The sequence below is a fragment of the Lytechinus pictus genome, chromosome 14 (genome assembly GCF_037042905.1).
Source record: "Lytechinus pictus isolate F3 Inbred chromosome 14, Lp3.0, whole genome shotgun sequence".
Classification (NCBI taxonomy): domain Eukaryota; kingdom Metazoa; phylum Echinodermata; class Echinoidea; order Temnopleuroida; family Toxopneustidae; genus Lytechinus; species Lytechinus pictus.
The window spans coordinates 10130727-10155000 of record NC_087258.1 but is presented as its reverse complement, the minus strand read 5'-3'; the positions used below and the strand labels follow the sequence as shown (position 1 = coordinate 10155000).

At 37.7% G+C, this 24274-nt stretch overlaps 2 protein-coding genes across 7 annotated transcripts in view; one reads left to right on the top strand and one right to left on the bottom strand.

The window, feature by feature from the left end:
* The window catches only part of LOC129276665 (pleckstrin homology domain-containing family M member 1-like), a 48262-nt gene extending 43758 nt beyond the window's left edge, over positions 1–4504 (top strand). For all 5 annotated transcript variants that reach the window (XM_064109047.1, XM_064109046.1, XM_064109045.1 and 2 more), the window contains 2 exons: positions 120–290; positions 889–4504. In XM_064109047.1, the coding sequence (XP_063965117.1) occupies positions 120–290; positions 889–1029 (312 nt within the window). In that variant the 3' untranslated portion in view covers positions 1030–4504. The remainder of the gene's footprint in view (positions 1–119; positions 291–888) is intronic.
* Positions 4505–4981: 477 nt separating this feature from the next.
* LOC129276667 (transmembrane and coiled-coil domain-containing protein 4-like) lies at positions 4982–23086 on the bottom strand. Of its 2 annotated transcripts, XR_010295618.1 has the most exons (14): positions 22887–23086; positions 19800–20380; positions 18293–18473; positions 16993–17153; positions 15984–16081; positions 14400–14540; positions 13880–13999; positions 13273–13437; positions 11717–11835; positions 10471–10694; positions 9868–9988; positions 8516–8989; positions 8186–8408; positions 5118–7708 (listed from the first exon to the last, which is right to left on the bottom strand). XR_010295618.1 is itself a non-coding variant. In XM_054913059.2 (13 exons), exons 2-13 carry the CDS (start codon positions 20297–20299, stop codon positions 7354–7356), a joined length of 2415 nt encoding a protein of 804 aa, XP_054769034.2. In that variant the 5' UTR covers positions 20300–20380; positions 22887–23086; the 3' UTR covers positions 4982–7353. The 2 variants fall into 2 exon arrangements, 1 of the variants encoding a protein (XP_054769034.2); XM_054913059.2 differs by lacking the exon at positions 8186–8408 and having other exon boundaries at positions 4982–7677; positions 8729–8989.
* Between the last annotated feature and the right edge of the window lie 1188 nt (positions 23087–24274).

Genomic DNA, 24274 nt, shown 5'->3' with positions numbered 1-24274 from the left:
GTAAATATCTTTATCTTCTCTCAGGAAAGCAATAATATAACCGCCAGCACTGTCACTTCACAAATGTCAATTAGAACAGCCCTATGAAACACCGCCTAATCTCATTTATTTTCCAACAGGACTTCAATCAAGTACAGGCAGGGACCCTCTCACCCATCCTGAGGAAAGTGGTTGTATTTGCCGTCAAGCACGTCCAGCAGTGCGCCCTCTGTAGTCAGAAAGGGTTCATCTGCGAAATCTGTGAGAACAGCAAAATCATCTATCCCTTTGATACAGATCTTACTGTTCAGGTAAGCTACAATTACGTATCAGTTAATGATACATTGTGATTAGTCCAGGCTAGGCCCCACAAAAATGGACGAAACCTTTGTTTTTTCATATATACAATATTTTTTATAGTTTCTTGTCAATTCGAGGATGCTGATTACGAGTCTGAATGATGCCACTCGTGTAACCTTGAGCATTTTCCGCAAATTGGCAAAATCCAATATGGCCGCCAAAACTTTAGACCTTTGCACGCTGATGACATTTTCAGATTATGGGCCATGTACTCTACTGCATAGAGTAAGAGAAAAGATTTCATGACTTGATCTTGTTATTGTGTAGCTAATTGAGATGAAAATCAGGGGGGTGTTTCACAAAGATTTTGTGTGACTTAGAGTCGCACTTAAATTCCAGTTCCATGCAGTATATAAAGCATCACCCCATTGGTCAAATTATCTGCAAAGGACAGGCACTACCACTTTCCATCAATCCAATTATGTGTTAAATAATATATGCACGTTGGCGTTAAAGCATAACTCTAAGTAACTCTTAACTCTTGTGAAACACCCCTGTGGTTTTGCTTGTAATTAAGTATCCTTTTAATTCTTATTTTTTTAATCACAGTGCGACAGATGCAAGTCGGTGTACCACAAAGCATGCAAGACAGAGATGAAGCCCTGCCCGAAGTGTGTGCGTAGGAAAGTGAGGAAGACCCAAGCCGACCAGAGCACAAGCCAAGCAAACTTTGTCTCTCCTTTCACCTGATGGGGGTAGGCAGAGAAGAGGGATACAGCCCTGTATCACAAAGACTTGCAATCAATCACAACATGGCAATGGCCTATCAGCATCGTTGTTGCATGGGAATTTCACCGTCAACCAATCAGGATCGGTGTTTAGATTTGCAGTTAATTGCAGAGTTTTGTGTTACCGGGCCCAGCTCATGCCAGATTTTGCCTTTCAATATCATACCAAATTGTTGCCTTACTGACTGGCCCTTTATCCATCAGCCATATGCCTCCTAAATGGCATGAATACTCTTTATACTGAATGAACGCCCCAGAAATCAACAACAACAACAACATTCAAAGTCTGTATTTTATACACTGTAAGAATGAACACAGCGAAACGCAGGATCATATTGTGTAGCGAGTCTAGGATTTCAGGTGAGCAAAAATGAATGAGTTGAAGACATGATTTTCAACCTTTTTTTTGGGGGGGGGGGGTGCTAAAAGCTGGGGACCTGTCTATTTGCGGAGAGAGGGTTAGGAAATAAAGATGATACAGTGGCCTTGTCTTCACTAATTGGGCAATCCTTTCTAACTTATATTAAGTTTATAAATATACAGTGTAATTAGCACAATTAGCATGACACATTTCATTGCACAATATTTTATAACTGCAGAAAGGTTTGCTGTGTGTTTAATAGTCTCTGTTACAATATTCCACACAAATGTACTCAAGCACTTCATTTTATTTAGTGGGGGCATCGTGGTCTAGTTGATATGACTCATCTTTCAGTCAGAGGGACGTGGGTTCGAACCCTAGCCATGGTATGTTTTCTTTCAGCAAGAAATTCACCCACATTGTGCTGCACTCGACCCAGGTGAGGTACATGTATGTGGCTTCCTGGTAGGATTTATTCCTATTATGCTTTAGCGCCGATACGGCACCTCAGCTAAGGCTGGGGTAATAATATGATACCAAGTGTCAAAGCATGTTTGAGTATATGCACATAGTAACTGAGCTATACACAGTAAATATTATTATCGTTATTATGTCATTTCTAATTGATTAAAAATGCATTGATCGTACATTGAAGGCCATGCTTGGGGGCAATATTTGCCTTTAATAGCAGGAATCAAATCCAAAAGGCTTGCATTTTCAGATGGGTGCTATTTCTACATGGGGAAACATACAATGTACATGTTTACAACACCTATATAAAGATGTACATTGTAGCATTGATGCATGGAACCATGTCATCTGTATCATGTATACTTTGTCCAACATTCAATATCATATCTCATTTACACTTGTAGTCAAAGGATATTATAATTTATTTCTTAGTTCATCTCTTAATGGTTAAATTGCCACTTGGTCTACACCCACTTTGTCTACTTTTCATTGGTCTAATTACCATTTTGTTTAATTAAATATCCAGTTAGGCGTTAGGCTATACACATTTGGTCTAGTTCAACTTATTTATAGGATTAAACTTTAAAAGGAATTTTCAAATTTCATTTGACAAAGTGCAATATATATAAAAATATATATGTGTAAGTGCACTGAGGGGAAATTAGACTATTTGGGTGTTAGGCTAAATGGCAGTGTGTCCAGTAGACCAATAGACATGATGGAGTTAGATGGTCTCCTCATAAAGCAAGTGATTTTAAATCTTTGATTTTGCTTCTCTTTTGTCTTTCTCACATTGACATGGAGTCTTGATAAATTTGTCCGTCATTCAGGCCTTAAATCTGGTTTAGTCCCCGACTACAGGGGTGGCCGGATTCACCCGTCCATTCACTTTACTCCATTCGGTGCATCCTCCTCCCTCAACACAAGCCTCTTACTCTTCCAAACCCAACATCTACATTAAAACCTCAAGATTCTAGGGAAAAAAAGTTTTGGGTATTGATTTTGTAATTGTCTCAATATACTAGATACTTCTGGTGGACAACAAAACCTGTTGTCTCGATAAGAAGTTCCAGCCAAGGTAAGGTAGTAAATATTGCTGACATACATGAAAGTAGTTCCTATTTAAAAGACTTCTCGATGACAAGGTGTATTGATTTAATTCTATGAAATAAAAAGCTGATCTAGTAATTATAACAAATACTAAATCCTCCACCCAAAAAGGGAAAGAACAGTAGATTAGGTAATTTCTTCCCAGCGATTATTTTACTGGTACAAAACAATTTGTGTTTTGTTCTTGACTGGTTATTATTAGAACAATAATTTTCTTTGTTTTTCCTTCATTTTATTTTTATTATATGCAAGGTGCAATACATTTTACTTAATGGTACAATTTATGCTGTTTGATTTGTATTATTTTTATCATTCATTATGATTTATTATGTATCTAATGTAGTTAAGGCAAAAGTCTTGTCATGAAGCGGCAATTCCGGTATAAAGGTGCTATCTGTTCATCACGACTTTCCCCACATTCCCCATGACATGTGATAATTGGTATTGGAAAGCCAATTAAAGGTTTCGGTGGGTAGAGGCTATCGCGCACCTAACGACCTGACTGGTCTGCAACTGAGTGAGGGGAGGTGAATCGCAAGGTACATGTAGTCATAAGCTTTGACACAGCACACCTTGCGATCCGACTACCCAGCTAGTCAGCGACTCAAACATGCGCCGTTTGCCATAGCATGTGTGAAAATGACACTTACTACTGCGTATGCGCATTGCATATCATGTACATGTGGGTATTAAGTGCGACTCTGCTGTCAGATTGGCTTGAAGTTGGAATGAGCTTGCGATCCAGTTGTAAGGATTCGACAGGTCAAATCCTTACGATTTTGGGGGGTTTGTCTTTGACTGGTCTGCAACTCTCAAGCTGACAAGAGCTGTGACGTCATATTTCCCTTCACTCAGTCGCAGACCGTCGGATTTGTGCGGTGGCCTTAAAATGTAGCTCTTACTGTTGACAAGGGCATAAATATTATTCTTTGTTTGCTTTGTAATTGACTAGTGCATCATTGGTGGAAAAGCTTTTTATTTCTTTACTTTCATTGAAATGTGCATTTATATTCAAGTTCAACAAACTCTGAAGGGATATTATAGAAACCAAGGAGGCTAAGTGGAAAGGGTAGATAATTTACCAATATGCAAATTTGTGTATGTTGTTATTGTGTCACCCGAAAATGCGCAGCAAGGATGTGTTGTTTTCTAAAGTATGATAAATTAATGAATAGTATACTGCAATTTCTTTTTTATACACGTTATTTATGAATTGAGCAGATATCTGTGCACTGCATGCAAATAATATTTATCAGGGTATTTCCTTTTATGCAGAAAGAACGAAAATAAGTTCTTATAATTTGAAAGTTCCCATTAGTGTTTAAACGCACAACTCCATGATTACTTAAAAATGGTGAAGGGGATATTCTGAAATAAATTCTAATTAATTCATCAATGTATGTACTTTATTAGCAGATGTATATTATGAAAGTAAGTTAAGCAGATATTATATGACCATACTGTCATTTTCAGTATTAAATTTATATCATTTGAATATGTGTGTATCATTTTCTTATCTTTTCTCATTGTCTTTGTGGAGTTAGAAAAATCTTTCCATAATAAAGGCTCAGAACAAATTATGGGAATGCCATGTCAGTAAAAAATGTTTAACTAAAAGTCGATGAAAGGAGCTACATGGGGAATTGAATTGATCTTTTCATATTGTTCGCTCCTTTTTCAACCTTAAGTTTTCCAAGTGGATACTTCTCTCTGATTCTCTCTCTCTCCTTTCCTCTCTCCATCCTTCTCACTCTCTTCTTTCCTTTACTATCTTTCTCTCTCTCTCCTGCAAAAAGCTTAACATGAATTGTCAGAGCTGCCAAGTAGTACTGATTTTTTGTATTTAGAACTGAAAAATTAGGAAACTGATGGTTTCATGCTAAATACTGATTTCTAAAGTTTTAGTTTTATGTGTTGTCTTATGGTATTTCTTTGAAAATACTGATTTCCTCACCAAAATACTGAAATGTTCCTATTCAGGTTGGCAGCTCTGGATTGGAGTTTTTCCTTTTTTAAAAATGGTTCTTCTTTTTCTCTTCTCTGACCACTCACTCTTTGAAATTTATTTGCAACATAAAATATATGACTTTATGAATCTTTTTGTTTCTAAAATTAATAATTTAATTCCAATTATATTACACAAGACTAATTACAATGAAATATCAGATACATATTATACTAATCCTCTATATGCTTTAGTAAAATAAATTTTATCTTATTACCAACCCACCACCATGTCAATGATAGAATGTGATAAAGATATTTGTAGAGTTTAAAAATTTCTTTGAGCAAAAATTATATTGGATATTTCCATCCAAACAACTAAAAAAGCACAACCTGACATTACTTATTTCAGATTCTAAACAACATCATGATACTTTCCACTTTGTTAAAAAAAAGTCTTGCAAAAAAGTACTGTAATTAACATAAAGGTGCACACTTTCGATGAAAGCAGTTTTACAAAAGTCTGGAAGAAAATATAAGTAAAAATAATTTTGAACAAAAAACTCTGCAATGATTCTATTTCCAGTTTTCAATTTATATCATTAAATATAGTAAAGAATTCAGCACAGTTCTATTTTTTCATTTAAGAACAAAAAAGTGACACAAGAATGGAGAAAGTTCATTTGGTCACTGGATGAAAAACTGAAAAACAAATTTCAAAAAAGAATGTGGAGCAAGATTTTCAAAGACAACCTCAAAATTACACCATTGTAGAAAATATTGCACAGCCTGACTAAAAAATATATTTACATTTATAAGAATCACCTAAATGTGAAGAAAAACCAAGAATTCTTGAGATTTGATAAACACCTTAAAGAGTACGAACACAAAATAGACATCACAAAATATTCAAAACAGTAGTTTGTCATTGTATATGAAAGGATTCTCATTGTTTCGAAATTGAAGTTTGAATTTAAATTTGTTGATTCTCCTTCTGTGCAGTACTGACAAGTGGAACAAAGTACATTGTATGTAAATATTTGATTTGTTTCAGTGCAAACATTAATTTCTACTTCTTGTAGCACAGAACATAAACATGAATGAAATCTAATAATAAAATTAAAGCTAAATATGCTGGAGTTGCAGCAAAGACTTATTTCATGAGAGTCTTAACAAATCAAGGATAATTTCACAAAGAAGGATAATTTGGTGGATTCACAATATGGTGTGCCATCTATCGGTTGCAGATAATAGGCCAATTGTCTAACTTTGCGATCAACATCGCACACAGGATGTGACTGTGATGCTTCAAAAATGAAAACCATATGGCAGGAATTAACCAAAAAACGGTCTAAATTTCGCACTGAAATATGCAGGCAAATTTCTCTCCCACCTCTTGGACCCTAGTAAACAGCATATCCAGTCGAGCCGTGTCGGCCAGCGCTGAATAATTGCATACGTGCATGCACTTTAGTACTAGCGCATGCAACAAATGTCAACTTTTTCCCATGAGGCATTGCAAATTTTGGTCTGTCCGCTGCAACCGATTGATGGCGCACAAAATTGGGAATCCACCGAATTGTCATCATATCATCATGGATCTGGTTCATGTATGTAACTGTGAAATCATGAAATCTAAACTGGAAATGACCACACTGAAGATCACCAACACAGATAAGCACATGTGGGACAAGGTATTATTATTACTTAGAAAAAGACTCTATATCTTGCCAGAATGCCATGCTTATTTTGTCCATTTCATAGCAATTTACACACATTTTCTAACAGAATCCATTTGGCACACATTTTCCTTCATTCATGCAAACGTGTACAAACAGTCAGATGGTCCTTTCATTGGTTTCTGTTCGAACTCATTTTTAAATTGTTACCACGACTGACATTTATCTTAAAATTACCAGAATTGCCCCATATTTTCGAAACCATTGAATAATAGTGATCATTACATACATATGTAAAGAAAGACTTGATTTGAATGGGGAAATCCCTGCAATTGGTATTTTGTATCATACAACTGAATAACAATGACTTTAGAGGAAGGCAAGAAAGAAATATATCATGGTTTCATGATGGAGGCATGAACAACATCTATTGGTTTAATAACAAGACTAAATGGTTACCATCTAAGATTTGGCTCTTAATAGTTTCCCTCCTGGCCCTTATGTTTGAAATTAACTTCAAACATATTTTATCTCTCCTTCGCACACTTCCCATTTTATTATCTATATTTTCAAAAAGTCATGAATTCGGGGCTCACCACTTTGGCACTTTGAATACCAGTCATTCATATGTACCTTTGCAAGCAGATTATATCAACCCCCTTCTGAGTTCCCTGCTTGACCCTTGACCCTCCTGGTCTGAGAGTAAATCCAACCACACATCTCAATCTGATAGAAGACTCAGTGGATCCTCGCCAACCTCAATTTCCTCTCTTTTTCTCACACCACCTCTGTTCATTTCCTCTGTATCTTTCCTTCCTTCATCTTCAATCCTACCATCCCTCAATCCTGCACCCCCTTCTACTCCTCGATAAGATTCATCTTCTGACGACGCTACCTTCCTTGTCTGGTTGGCATCATCCTTGCAGCTACTGTTGTCGGTTGCTGTCGGTCCAACAGAAGGGCTCCCTCTATCCTTGGCAACCTTTTCTGGCGAGCAGGAGGCGGCTACATTCTCGGCAAGCGTCTTGGGCTTAGAGTCTGTGTCCTAGATGGAAAATCCAGACTATTCGCATTTACTACGGGCAAACTCTCTACAATGCACCGATTCCTTTGAAAATGCAAATCAAATCACAATGGAGAGCTACATGTAAGAGGCTTTTGTCGAAAGTTGGGGGACTGGGACGGCATCAGAATCTCTTGACTCTGGACAATGACACATTGATTGTGATTGTGATTGTTCGTCCCTTATGATTGTGAGTCCCTTGCAAATCTTCAGATGATCTACTGTCCCAGTCCATCAACATTCAACAAAAGCCTCTCAGCTCTCCACTGTGAATTCAATTGCATTTTCCTAGGAATCAATGCATTGTAGAGAGTTTCCCCATAGAAAATGTGAAAACTATCTAATCAGGCATTCGAAAGGGAATACACATTTCCAAGTACTAAAATGAATAACTGTAGAAAAACGAGTCGTACTATTCAACATAACTTCTCAGATTAATATTCAGACACTTACATGTATATGACACATTATGTTGATAGTGTCATTATACCTCAATCAATTAATCAAGTACTAAAATAATTTCTCTAACACAAACATATTCATTTTTAAATTCATGGACAGACATGTCTTGTATGCTTTTAATACATTTTGTAAAAGAGAAAAGAAAAACAAGGAATGGAGAAAATCAACAAATCTAAACAAAGTGACATGAATGTACACACACACATTAAGGTATACAGTTTTATTGGAACATCACATGACCATTGCTAAAGCTGCATTTTAAAATGGCAGAAATAAAACTGATTAACTCTTCAACATGACTGTACTTGGAGTTTTATCCCTGTCATTTTATATCATATGTGGTAATAATGATTTAAGCCCATTTTATGTATAAATCAAAGTCAATGGGATATGATTGGACAAAAAAGCTGTGGACTAGTCCATTTTTTTAAAATTTGGATTGCTCGTGTCTGTCTACACACATTTTTATTAAAAATGTAACTCAAGTAGAGGTGCATATTAAAGTTACATTCATAAAAAAGCGATAATTTGGCTTGTCATGTCTGAATAGAGAGGATAAATCTACACAAACCTCATCCGGTGAATGACCTTTTGACACTGTCAATTTAGAGAGGGCAAGATCCATCGCCGACCCACTCTTCGGCAGAAGAAGATCGCTTGCATCGAACTTGACGGCGAGGGGTTCCTGGTCCTCACTGGTCTTTTCTGTATCTTTGGTTTTGGGCTTGGTAAGATCGGAGAGGTTTCCAGAGGTAGGGCTGTCTTTGGTTTCCAAGCCAACGTAATCTAGGATGGTGGATATCTTGCCTGAGTAGTCTAGGTGACCTGTGACCTTTGGGTCATTGTAAAGTTGTGAAGGCATGTTAAAAAACACACATTCATTCAACTTTAAGCTTTCTTAAATCAACTATTCATCTACAGCAAAGCAATTCCATATTGTACGTCAGATTATTTTTCTACGTTCTTACTCCACTTCACAAAATGCCAGAATCATTGTCATCAAGCATTACAAACTTTCATAAGAACTAGAAAACAGAGACAAATCAGTGTGGCAAGGTATGATGTGTAAGGAGTCAGACGTAATATTTTATGGAATTGCCCATTAAGCACTGCACAACAGTGTGATCTAATAATTGAAATAGCACAATATCAAAGCTAGAATCAATATTTAATTTTTTTTTATCATTTTGCCATAGAAAGATATTGAAAAACTAACTGCCAATATTTTCCTTCTAGTGTGTTTTAGAAGCAGTAAATGTAACCAAGAAAGAAGGGCCAAACCCTTGCAATGGAAAGCATGATGAGAGATTTATCATTATGTAGCACTAATAAGAAATGAAAAAATATAAAGTGACCGTAAACACCATTTTAATTCAATCCCATAATAATAATATGCAACATTTACATAGCGCTTAATACAAATGTTTTCAAGTGCTGCATACTATTACTCAGGCTTATCCCATGCACTAGCACTTGTTATATCAATCTCCCCAGGAGATTTGGTAAATGATATCTCAGTCATAGATATCTTGAAAGTATCTGCACAAATTTGAATCTTTTCTTCCTGGGTGTTTTTCATCCATATGAACAATATTAAATAAAACATGATTCAAAGTTCAGTATTTTTTTTAAATACATGTAGGACCTTTAGAATGTTAGCCTATACTATTAGGTCAAACTAAATTACAAGGTTACGATTTGACCACTCACCACATCAGTAAGATCCACATTGACCATCCGTCTGTTGTCCCATCTAACTGGTTCTAAACCAGCAATATCACTGACCTGCATGGATGCCGTCCTGTACACAAACTGTAATAACCAATCACCCCTGGAAAAAAAAAACAGGTTTATTCTTTGGGTGGCATCAGGGTAATTTTTTTTTTTTTTGGGGGGGGGTTAAATGTGTCCTTGTTTATTTCTCAATTGAATAAGTGGGGGAAATATGGGTTCAGGGAAGAAAACTACATGGGGGCTCGGATGATGTTGCAGATTTAGGCAGTAAGTTGTGAAAAGTCTGTTTGGGCTACATGACACAGATATATCTCTTTGTTCCTCTTTTTTACTCCTTTTCCACTTTTTTTGGTCAAATATATGAGTTTACAAATATGGGCCCTGTTTCACAAAAGACTATCCATGACTGGTGCAGTGCAGTCACAGTTACAGGCATCTCTGAGCCAATCAAGTCCATGGACTTCAATGTTGTTATCAATATGTGAAACTAATTTTCATTGATGTCAAGCTATGTATGTCAGTGCAATGTAGGTTATTTCAATGTTACTTTAATAAAGTTTTCAATATTTGACTACTGACCTGCAAAAGCCATTCACAATATGCCCAGCTACTACTCTGGCAAAAGGCCTCCATTGGGCAACGGAAGATGTGACCGGCGCCCCCAAGAGGTAGACATCTTGTACGATTCCTTCACTGCCCTTGCGTACAGAGAGCTCTTTCAGACAGAAGAATATGACCCTTGCCCCCATGCTAAAGCCCACCAAAGTCACTGGACGTTTACCTTGTTGTCTTGACAACAGAACCTGCGTGCAAATTACAAGAGAAAATATTGGTCATTAGAAAACTACATCATCAACAATTATTTTTATTGACAATTACCAAAAATGTCCAGATATAGCTCTGACCTGGTAACTTCTGGTAGCTCAAATGTAAGAATAGTATATTGCAAGAGGGATAACACAAGTAGCAAGTTTTCCATTATGATTACCCCTTGAAATGTAAGAAGAGATTGAGAATGCAGTGTGAAAGCAGATGCGATTAGACCAACGCTAGCTACATGTATGGTACGAGTAGGCCGGATATAGTTGGGTCACACATCCCTGAAGAAGCCAAATTCCTAGTGTAGTTGAATGGCAAATTCAATATGCTGCGTCTGGGAACCTTTGGTTATTGCCAATAGCGAGAATTATTTGAAGTTAGTAATAATTTATTGGTAACCAAGATGAAATAACCCTGACACCATAACACAGTCATTAGTATTATATCACAAAATTTCACTGACCTCAAATGAACTTTGTCCTTTACCCTTATTAATAGAACTCAGGTACATGCATCACAAAATTTCAACAGTCATTTTTAAATGAGTAAGCAAAAGTATTAAAGCTGAATATGTTTTTATCCATGACCCTTGAATTTTGAGCTGAAAACTGTGTTACATACTATTACAAGTAAGATTTGATATTTAAATTATATGCCATGTCAGAATAATATTATACCCTTTCCAAAGTCAGAGAGGGTAAAATTTCACCAATAAAACATCAGTAATTAAGACTAAGAGCATGAGTCTCAACTTCTCAAGGTCGCTTGTCACCTGAAAGCCTTCAAACTAAGTTACTCCAAACTCAAGGTAACTTGTCAGAAGTTTCACCCCTACTGAGCAAAAAGACCACTTTATGTAAAGTGGCTTTGAAAACCACTTTTGACTGATCAAATGGGAACACCAACAAAGCGATCTTCCAAACTAGTTTCCTGAACCAGTTTCCAGTAAAAAAGTTTTAGAAAGTATAATGAGAATGGTGTCTACGAGCACTAGATTTTTTCTCACCTCTGCTAGCTGCTTGCCTGCTTCACTTGCCCTACTAGTAGCAATGCTCCATGGATTATCAATTGAATTTGAAATGGCAGCATACGCTGCTGCTGGTAGGGCTATCGCTGCAAGCAGACCTGTTTAATGAAAACAAGAAATTAGTGATACAGTATCTTAAAGTGACAAATGTGGCTGTAAAGCCCGAGTAATTTGTTATATTTTTTCCATTTGGCAGCTGGGGGGGTGTGCTGTTTCACAAACAGTTAAGCATGACTTAGAGTCATGCTTAAATGCCGATATGCACGTGGTTTGTAACTCACAATCTAATTGATTAATACACAGTAGCGTGCCTCTTTGCAGGATTTGATCAAATGAGATTTAAAGTGCGACTCTCAGTCACACTTACATGTAGCTCTCGGTGAAACACCTACCTGGACTTGCTATATACTGTATCCTCTTTTCATTTTCCCCTTGTGTATTCTCTTACACATTCATTCCTTTTGTTGATAGGCAGAATAAATTAATAATAATGATAATAATTATTTATGTGTCCCCAAAGGGGATGTCACATCCACTGGGAGTTTCAAAAAGCTTTTTGTTTTAAGGTTATGTGCGACTTTGCGAACGGCTGGTTAGCATTTCTGTGGTAAGTGATACACATCAGGTGGGTGTTTCATAAAGCTGTTCGTAAGTTAAGAGCGACTTTAAGAACGACTATTGATCCTTTCCTGTGGTCAATGATACATTCATTGGCGATGGTTATATAAGCGCATAAGAAAGGTTCACCAGTTGTTCTTAAAGTCGCTCTTAACTTACAAACAGCTTTATGAAACGGCCGCCAGATTTTCGTTGGAGTTGATTTAGTTTCTAAGAAAGGGTCACCAGTCGATCGTAAAGCCGCTCATAACTTATGAACAGCTTTATGAAACACACACCTGGAACTTTCAGCCAGTGAATGCTGATGTAAATATATGTATGGCAAGTTATTTTCTCATCCAATCCTAGATTTTGATGTCACGAGTTGCTTTTTTTATGGCAATACAAAACTTTTTTTTATATAAAGAATCAAACTCTTGATATCAGTAAATATGATTAAATGAGAAAGCGGTTGCCATACCTACATTTACATACAATGGCTTAAAACATCAAGGCCCGTATTCTGAAGTCGGGTTTAACTTAAACTCGGGTTTAAAGTTGTGGTTTAAGTATGGGAAGCCAAAAGTGTCAAAATTTTCATTAAGTTGTATGTTTCTTATGTTTACTGTGCTCTTTCCCGATTCATCGATGGAGAAGATAATCATCTATTTATACTTCCTAGACAATTATGAATGATTTGAGAGCCAAATGAGCTGAAATATGATACCTCTATGTTAGTGATTTATGTAACAATTGGCTATCCATACTTAAACCACAACTTTAAACCTAAGTTTAAGTTAAACCCGACTTCAGAATACGGGCCTATGGGTCCTGTTGAATGATTTCAGTTGATTTTAACTGTAATTGCAAATTATAACAAGTGTTATGAAACAGACCACTAGGTGGAGCTGTCCTTCTTCTCTCCCCTGAAAGATTACCTGAAAGAACAGTGTATTTAAGAGCCTCTTTGGCGGCCATAGTCATGACTGTGTCAAGAATGTACTCCAGTGCTTCACCGAGCTCTATCAAGTATTTTGATTCCCACTTCAAGCAGTAGATCTCATTGCAGGTCGCGACACACCGCCAAGGTACGGTGAAGTTATCTGCAGAAATAAAAGTGAAGAAAGAATAGTCTACTAAAAAAACTACTGCTCAAGATAAAAACACCGTCTTTGGTGTACCAAATGGCCATTTCTAGATGACTTCTACTTTCAGATTCTCTAATTTGCTCATTCTCATAATGATGGCAAGAAAAAACTTGTTGAAGCATCTAGTTTGGGTGCATGCTGCTTTTCAGGACCAAACATGACCCCACAGGAATACTTGGGAAACCATTAAGCCTCCACACCACACAAAACTGCTAATTCAAAATGGTTCAACCTGTTAACTTCTAAATTCTGACAGCCAATTATCAGAATTTCCTACTGATTACAACAACTTAATGTGATCTTTAAATCTACTTTCCACTACCACAGGAAATTTCACAGTACCAACATTTTCTACATGACCCTTGACTTTCCTTGATCTCTACTGAATGGAACTCACCTAGATGTTTTTTCTGCAGCCAACCAGAGACAGCAACGGTTACGTGGAGATCCCTTCCTTCTGTCAAAGCAGTGAATTCAAACTCTTCTACCTCCCCGACTCGCTTCTTCATTTTGTATCCTACAACAAAAACAAAAAAATGGTGTGAATAAAATCAACAAAAATATTTACATTTTAACAAAGAGAAATTGTATTATTAACTACAAGTCTGTAATACACTGGTTTTTACTGAGCTTTACACATTGTATGTGTTCCTGGAATTTTAGAAACACAATAAAGACTAGGATTTCCATAAAGGGATATCAATCTTACCAACATTTTTAAAGTTATGGTTTTAAGGTCTGAAGGGGGATAGTTTGGTGGGGGAGGGGCATTTTGGTTTGTTTGTTTTTTACCTTTTAAGCATCTTGTACTGCAATGTCAGGCAAGCACTGCACACTTGAAACAAGGAGGGAAATCCCCCATCCCTCTCCCAACCCAATTAAAAATACTTCAACAGACAGATAGCGAATTCTTTTACCTGACAGCCCTGCTCCGGCGGCACCTAGGATTGAGCCGATGATCGCCGCCCCCGCTACGGTCCCAAAGAAACTGAGACTCGTACCCAGCAACGCTGCTCCTGCCGTTGCTATGAGAGGGGCAGCTAACCCTCCTGTTAGGCCTACCAGAGAGTAAAAGAGTGGGAGGAAGAGAAAAGAATGGTATAAAGGAACTTTGAATTCAGAAGAGCATGAAAAGATGTATGCCTGGATCTGGAACATAAAATGCAAATGATAATCACAGTTCAGTCAAACACACTGTAGCAACCACCTCTGTAGAAATACTACCAGTCTATGAAGACAAAACATTCATGGTTTTCCTTGAATAAGGGGTTGTTGTGGACAAGTGGATACGTCTAGACTAGGAACCACAAGGTCCAGGGTTCGAATCCCATCACCGCAACACTCGCATCCTTTGGCAAGGCATATATCTACATTTGCCACTCTCCACCCAGCTGATCATTTAAGCACCTATCGTAGTCCAGCTAAAGCCAGGGTAATAATAACATTATTATGTAAATGCAGGACCCGCTGGGAAAACAGTTTTCGGAACTGAATTGGCTACCCTGGGTAAAATATGATGTTTTTATTATATTAAAATAATTTTAAACATTGTAAAATGTATTACAGGAATCTGTCTATAACGACCACCTTATCAAAGAGACCACTTTTCTTGTTTACATGGTCTATATACACATGTTACATTTCATCTCTTTCTTTTACATTCACATTGCACTGCCTCTGAGTAATTTTGAGGAAAGATAATGTCATCAAAAGCAATTGGTTGCCGCCCATCCCCCCCAAAAAAGACACCCTAAATACATTCTCCATTATCAGAAGAGATGCAAGATTTCTGAATAGAAGAGTGAATTTCCTGTTAGTTCTAATCAAACCTTTGTACTGATAATATATTGCATGCATTCAAATGACTGTACCAACAATTATTTTAATCTAATAAGATTGGATTTAAAATGATTGAGAATTAGGTAATAAGGAACAAGACAGGGTCACAAATCGAGCGTAAAGTCATTTCTAAAGTATGAACTGCTTCATGAAGCTTTTCCAAGAGGGTGTTTCATAAAGCTGTCCATTAGTCACGAGCGGCTTTAAAAACCACCGGTGATCCATTCTAGTGGTAAATGTTACACACCAAATTGACATTGATGTTGGTTTAGCACCAAAGAAAGGAACATCATTTGTTTGTTAGGTCATGTCGAAAGTAGGAACAGATTTGTGGTGCGTTATCCAGATGCTATGCCGATCTAGGTCTTTGCATCCCCTTCCGTTCCCATCTACTCGATAATGAAGAAGTGTTGTGGCTCAGTGGATAAGTATTCGGACTTTGAGCCACAAAGTCCGGGGTTAAAACCCCACCGCAACACTCGCGTCCTTTGGCAAGTTTATCTACATTTGCCACTCTTCAACCAGGCGCAGTAAATGGGTACCCAGTAGGAAGGAATTCCTTGAAAGCTTGGGCGTCTGATCAGGGTAGCCGTGCTAAAGCTGGGGTGATAGTACGCAATGCTTAGAAACATTAGTAATAAGCACTATATAAATGAGCCCACCTATGATGGCTCCTCCTCCGACTGTTGCTGCTCCAATCATGACGTACCGCTTAGCTTTCCTGAACTTTGCTTTCTTGTCTCGCTCTCTCTTCTCCTCTCTGACGGAGACAAAAGAAATAAAGAACCATTCTCCTCATATTTTGTTTATTAAGCAGAATATAGAGGACATGGGCAAAGAAATTAAAGAAGGGGGCAGGAGGACTGGGTCAAGGAGAGGATGCACTAAAACTTGAAAGAATTTGGAAGGAGGAACTACAGTAATGCAAGTGTGAGGTAAGAGTTGCCCATGTACAGGGAAGCAGAACTGGATCAAAATTCTGGATTATTACTAACACTCAAATTAAAGTTAATATCATTTTGTTACTAGGCATTTTAATTTAAATAGACAGTGCCCCTTGGATGGAAAATAAGAAATATTCAAAGAGCTCTCCCGTATTAAAGACCAATTTGGTGTGGGTGCTGTTTTTTTATGGTGATTCCTATTTGGAGGCTAAACATATGCCAAAAATATGCCAAACAGAAGTTAAGCACGGACATGGCAACCCACCTAGGCCTGGCTTATTGCTACCCCAGTGGAAGTTCATTTATTTATCATCCTCCCCCCCTCCATCAGGATCGCCATATTGCTCTGTAAAGCAGGGGCCGCGGAACGGTTTTCAAAGTGGGGGGGCTGAGCAAAAAGTGGGGGGGGCTGACCATGCTAAAAATCACAATCATATGGTCCTTTTTACGTTTTTGTACACGGTTTTGGAAAAAAGTGGGGGGGCTGAAGCCCCCCCAGCCCCCCCCCCCCCCCCCGGTTCCGCGGCCCCTGTAAAGGTTTCATCAACATTTTCATCATTCAAGTTGTCAGATCTGACAACTTTCCTTGATTTTCATTGGCTGCGAACCACTGTTGCTACGGTAACTGTCGGATAAAATAGGCTTTGTTGGATTCACCTATAATTAGAAGCCAATGTAACTAATAACAGAAGTTGTCGATTAAAAGAGGGGGAAATAGAGGACATACTCGGTGAGTTCATGTTCCTCTTGTTCATAGACATCGATGATTCCCTTTTCAAACGCTCGGATTAACTTCCAGCTAACGTTAAGACGTTTAGAGATCTCTCTCACCAGAACTCTCATCCTAGCATCGTAGGTCCCATCATTCAACGCTTGGGTGATGATATCCTGGGTAAAGAGCATCAAAAGATGTATGTCATGAATTAATTTACAAATAGCAAATAGGCATGATTGTGATGGCACATGTGTTCGCAAATGTTGTGCCATTGCACGGATAAGAATATTCACTATTTGTACGTACAATGCCTTGGAAGTTAGCAAATATATGAAAGAAAAAGAATTCTTACATTTGTGTACGTAAATGAGGAAAGAATAATTATTATTGAAAGCAAAACGTAAATTCCCTCAAGTGCGCATCACTGACTACAGCAGCAGAGCGCATTTAGTCAGTAGGCCCTATGCATATTGCACCTGCATTCATTTAATAGGCGCCATGCAATGAACTGTATCATATTGCGATATCACCTCCTCATCCGTGCAACGGTACATTTGGATGATACGCCTTTTGCCTGCGTACAATCTAATTAGGCATTACACAATAGGGCTAATTACAGGCGTAAACCCATAAAGCCTGCACTTGGAGCTATGAATGAACTTGGTACCCTAAAATTTTCCATTGATAGTACACATAGAAGTCAAATCCATCCCGTTATATTATAATGTAAAACATGGCTTATTCCCACAATGAAAATCCTGTTAAAACTTTAAACCTGCAAAGTGAATTCTCCTCGTTATCACGTTTGAGGATGTGGCCAGCCTGAGTAAACAAAGAGCAGAGAAGCAACCTTGTAACAGGGTGACAGATGATGGCAGGTGGAGAATGTGTAGAATGCATTGGACTGATGACCTTTCTTTTCAGTTATCAAATTTTTGAGGAACATTCGCATCCCCGTTAATGTCCAGGGTCCTGTAACACAAAGGTTAGCGATTAATCGTATGCTTGATTTTCATGACTGATTGCACATTGTAGACAATGGAATCAATCGTAGAAAAATGTTCTACGATCATTGCTAAGCTCTGTGTTATGGGTCCTGGTGGGTGTTTCATAAAGCTGTTTGTAAGTTAAGAGCGACTTCAAGAACGACTGGTGATCCTTTCTTGTGGTAAATGGTATATTCATTGGCGATGGTTTGGCACATAAGAAAGGTTCACCAGTCGTTCTTAAAGCCGCTCTTAACTTAGGAACAGCTTTATGAAACGGCCCCCGGTTCTAGATCTGCATTTGCGTTATAGAAGACTGGGTATACCTTTGGAATTATCTCTGGCTTGATGAGAGAGGGGTCCTCCAGTAGCACTTCTGTAAATACGTCTGCATTGGCTAGTTCATGATGATTAGGATCATTGACCATGTGACACAGGGTCTCTCCAGACTGCTTCGGAAGCTGAAGATATTTACTCAGAGACTTCACCATCTTCAGATTCCACTGTCTGAGAAAAGGGAAAAGACATATGAAGAGAAAAATTAACAGAATATTAGGTATCTTAAATTAATCTCGTGAATGAAGACTGCTTAAATGTTAAGGTTTTCATAAATTGAATTTTCACCCTTATTTATATTTACAAGTGGAATGCCTCTGGCAGTCTCGCCTGCATTATGCCAATCAATATAGCAAAGTATGTAATGACTAGGAAAACAACTAAGATGAATAATCATTTACAAAAAAAAACACAATTCATATGATAATAGAACACTCATCTTACTGGCCCTAAATGACCTTTGACCTTAATCACGTGACCTGAAACTCACAAAAGATGATCAGTGATACAATGTACTTGATTAACCTTATGTCCCAGTTTCATCAACTAAATCCATAAAGTTATGATGACATTTCAAAAATTTAACCTTGGTTTTAGATTTAAGATGTTGATGCTGCAGCTGTCAGAAAGCAGCGCCTATATTCACTCTGCTATGCAGGCGAGACAAAAAGTAAGTAAATCACAGGGGTGTGTAATGGACATGGTACGGTACTCACCATAATAGAAAAAATGCCAAATTAGAAAGTGTATTATAAGAAAAATTTTCTAAAATCAGATGTAATTGCAAAAAATTATATTATGATAATAATAACAGAGCTCTGGATTTATATATCGCTTTTTGCCCAAGGATACAAAGCGCTTGCTATTATTACCACAGCTTTAGCTGGAGCTTCAATCACTGGCGCTCAGTGCACGCAAGGAATTAATCTTGCCGGGTACCCATTCACCTCACCTGGGTCGAGTGCAGTACAATGTGGACAAATATCTTGCTGCAGGAAAACATGCCATGGCTAGGATTCGAACCCATGACCCTCTGTTTGAAAGGCGAGAGTCAGAACCACTACACCACAACATGCCCATATTGAAGGCAAAGTTTAAGGACTGTATTATAAATGAAGAAATGAGAAAGTAGAATATATTCATCCTTTTCATCAATATCTATGGTAACAGCTAACATTCTTCTACTAGACACTTGTCAGTACAAAAATTATAATTTTGATTCACTGAGAGTATCATTCTGTGTTCCAGATTTTAAGTTTTGATCATGTTATAAAAGTACAAGTTTAATTTGTTTAGTTTTTTGTAAAGAAATATGAATGGCAAACAAAGGGGAGAGAATTTCAATGTCCTGTTCATATACATTGTAAATAGGATCTTTACAAGATGGATTCTTATGGAATCTTTCCATCAATAAAACTCTGTGAAATAAAGTAATTTGAGCAATTAACAATCTCAGTTCCCATTTTCCTACAAGTCTGACCTGACATTTGAACTTACTTATTCCACTCATTTTCAAAGAGGTTTGGCAGGCATACAGCTACAAGTGAAGAATAGGAAAATTTGGCTACATCGCTCAGCAACTCAGGGAGTGGCTTCTTAAGTTGTTCTTCCGCAAGACTGGATAGACTGCTATCCTCAGATTCTGAACTGCTCATAGCACCCACAACACCGGCCCCGTCCCTGACATCATCCCCCACCTCCCGCTCGTCCCCGACCCCTCCTTGGCCACCATCTCTGCCTGGGGATCCTGCGTTTGACGGGTTCCTGGAGGATTCCTCCGATCCCTCAGAGAACGTCTTCAGACCTTGTTGCAGCAGGGTTTGGTACGTTTCATCATCAGGATCATCCTCTGCAGCCTGTTTCAGGTTACCACCAGGTAATTCTTCCTGGGAAGATATCCCACTGGATGAAGCCTCACTTGGTGAATCCAGTTCTTTGGGAGAAACTGGATCAGCTTTTACCGGCACAACATTGGTAGTGTCTTCTTTATTCTCCATGTTTCAAGTGTTTGTCATAATTTTTTAACAATGCTTTCTTCACTTGCCAGTTCCTCATCTGCAGTGGTCAACATCCAGAATCTAGTAAAACAATGGTAATACGAAAATGCATCAGCTTACTTTTTTTTTTCAATAAATCCTTATCTATTATAAACGGCATGAATTCAATTACAAATTGTTGGGTGTCTTCCATACCATTGTATCACGATGCGACGGTGGTAACCCCATTTCAGATAAAATTGACTTTAAAGTTGACTATAACTGCCACTTTTTACAAAGCCTTACATGATTTTCACTGCTAGAAAAATAGATCCTGATGGTAGGTAGGCAAGTCCAAGACAATTGTTTAGCAGTGACATCTTTATTTTTACACAGAGCCAAGAATCAGAGAAAATATCGCAGAAGAGCTACATGCTTGTATTTTGGGTTTCAGTCAACATGCCATAGCCTGCATAGGGAATAAACGCTAACCGCAGGTTATTCCATTTTCAAATGAACTCAATGCATTGTAGATACATGATCTACAACTCCCTGTGTATTTGCATATAGTGCGCAGCTGTTGTTTGCTTTGTTACCAAAGGGATTCGCACATTTTACCACAATTTGTATGGCATCGCCTTGAAAATCTCCACATACTACATGTATATCCCAAAATCTAAGATAAACTGCTCCATATAAATAGGCCTACAGTTGTCAGTACGGTATAGATTAGGACTTGTATTATTATTATCTGTGAAAATCTCAAAATGATAATTTTGACCAAAATCGACTGACGTCAACAGTTTGGATGAATGAAGACCAAAAGCTTCAGTCTCTGTATTTGGTTGTTCCGCTGAACTGCATTGGCTTCTTTCACCAATACATAGACTGAAGTCAATGGAGGCACGTACGTAAAGCCAACGTATTAGCGGTAACGTTAGATCTAAAATTTGGCGGAACCAGATTTTTGGATCGTGTTTGTACATAAAATATCACATTTACAAAAAATAACTTACATCCAACTTGACAAGGAAATATAAAAAATTAAGAAATTTCGTACTTTAGACCGCAGTTACCACTAATTCCCTCCAAATAATGATAAAAACATAGTCATCCTCGATCCTTTCGTTAGTCATCGTAAATTGCCATCTTGAATGACATCCTTACAGACGTCTTTACCAGTCGCCGTATATCGCGATTCGTGCCACTTGTGTTGCACTTCTCGGAACTTGTCGCTTGCATATCGAAAATTTTAATTCGAAAGCCTTGATAAAAGCCTAACTCAACGAACAAAAAGGGCAGTGAACACACGTCTGCCAGTTTATCCTCTCCAGCAAAAAATTTGAAAAAATAAGGAATAAATCAACATCGGTAACACATATTTTCGATCTTTTGTTTTATATTTCATAGTATCAAAAGAAAGATTATAGTCTAACAAAAATAGTGGGCCATCGTTCAAGATAATATAATGTCATTTATACCTAAAAAATAGAAATTTAGATAAAACACTAGAGGCCCGAATTGGGAGAAATGATTACACATGCGGGCTTGCTCTAACGTACCGTATGGGTACTAGTATTCAACCTGGCATAATTCAAAGATTTTGACATATTCCCCCAAATATTTAGAAATAGAGAATTTATCTTAATTCATGTACCTTTGTTATTTCCAGGGTAATCAGTTGTCGGTATTTTCTTTATCAATCTGTCGACTGTGCGCGCGGAGGATCGAATTATGCGGCGATGGCCTTTTGCACTGAATGGCACTAGTATTCAACCTAGTGAGGATAGATAGCAAATCTTAAAATGGTTTAGATCGCTAAATTACATCTAGATCTATGTAGGTCTCTGGCTTTGATTAATTCCCTGTTTGGTCTCATCTCAAATGGTCTAGTCCATAGTCGGATGGGACAAGGGCAGATTAAGAGACAGGGCCATCTTTCATCGCTAGGTTGAATACTAGTACCGACGGATTGAATACTAGTACCAAAAACCGTCGCCGTAAAATTCGATCGCCCGCGCTCGCAGTTGACGGGTTGAAGAAAAACATAACGGAAAAAGAATAACCAGCATTTGCTCTTGGAAATGAGACAAGTCTGAAATTCAGGTAAATTCAATATTTCTGTATATTTGAAAAAACTCTCCAAACGGGTTGAATACTAGTATCCTTACGGCATGTACGGTACTACAGTCAGCGAATGGGGATGATTTGATATGATAGTAAAATGTCAGAAATTAATAAATACCCAGAAACGATGGTTATTCTTGTCTAGACTAGGATGAATGCCAACAAATAGCTTAGACTAGCCTTAGTGAATTTGTTTGGGAGACAGACCAGTCGTAAACTGGAACACAATACAGGTGACCTTTATCATCAACAACAATGACAACGACCTTTATCATTAGCAGCGCATGCAATTTGTATTCACACACATCTAATGCGAATATCACAATTCCGTGATATCGAAACCGGAATTGCACAGGAAAAAAATAGTGCGAGATTACATGGAAGCTTGTGTATTGAATCCCGGAATATGCCTGGAGTGCTCGATGCTCAATCAAAATTGCCAATATCTTCATCTCATCTACGTTAGATTCTGTACACATACCTCATTCATAAGCTGGAGAATGAATCACTGAAGAAAAATTGGCCAACATCAAGTCAACAATGAACATCAACACAAGTTAAATACAAGAGTCTGGTATTTCGTTCTACACGGTCTCCATTAATCGTGACAGGCGACGCTGCGCATTATATTTCGGGGAATACCCTTACAGAATACAGAAGGGGGCGTGTCTGTCTTAAACAGCTGCAACACGTATACAAATTTTATCATCCTGTGTCAAAAAACACAAACACCCTCACACACACAAAAAAAAACATATTGATACATATTAAATTCCATACATCTTTTCAAATACTCCAAGACATCCGATTTCTTGAGAGGCAAATCCTATTTGGGATAAAATGCATATTTCACGAGAGAGTCTTTTAAAATCAAGGTTAATTGTCATCTAGAAATAATGTAAACTTATCTTTGTGAAATCATGAAATCTTAATTAGTTCAAAACTGATAATTCTGATGATCACTAACACAGAAAATCATATGCGAGACGGCCTTATTTAGGCCCATACGAGACATTTGATGGAATTCCGTGCTATTTCGCTTATTTCACTCATTTCTCATCAATTGCACTTTTTTTTCCAGAGCCATTCACATATTTTTTTATTTATACATACAAACACTTGGGTATTAATTTTATTGGATTCTGTTTGAACTCATTTTGAGATCGTTACCACAACTGGTGTTTATCTTTAATTGGTGTCAAACATTGTGGGTGTGGTATTAAGACCATGCCCCTTACCCTCTTCCAATTAAGGGTCCTTTTCACACAAAACTTGTTATTATGAAAAAAAAAGGAATCTACCCGTCTTAAGCTGCTGATGTCATTCATTTCGATTTGCCGATAGTGAATTGTATTGGAAATTGTCAATTTGCTGTATTTTAAGATGCATGGATGAAACTAATTCAAGCAACTGCATGGACTGACTCATGATAGAGTAAAGGTATCCAACAACATTCTAAACATATTTCCCTGCTTAGATCTCCTGTTTTCCAACATAGTCTACCACCAAAGAACAAAAAAGAAAATGCGCCTTGAGAAATTTACAAATACATGACATGCGCAAATTAAAGGAAACAAATCATTGATAACGTAACGATGAAAAATGAAAAATATTTTGTTCTTTTTGGATAGAAAATATGACGAAATAATAATAACAATAATAACACAGTTCTTGTATAGCACATATCACATTATGTCATAACGTCTCTACGCTTCCAAAGGACTTTGATATTATTACCCTGGCTTTAGCCCCGCAGCCTTTTACAGCGCGTTGGCATTTCAAGGAATATATTCCTGACAGGTACCCATTCATCTCTCCTGGGTTGAGTGCTGAAGGATATTACGCCATGGCTGGGATTCGAACCCACGA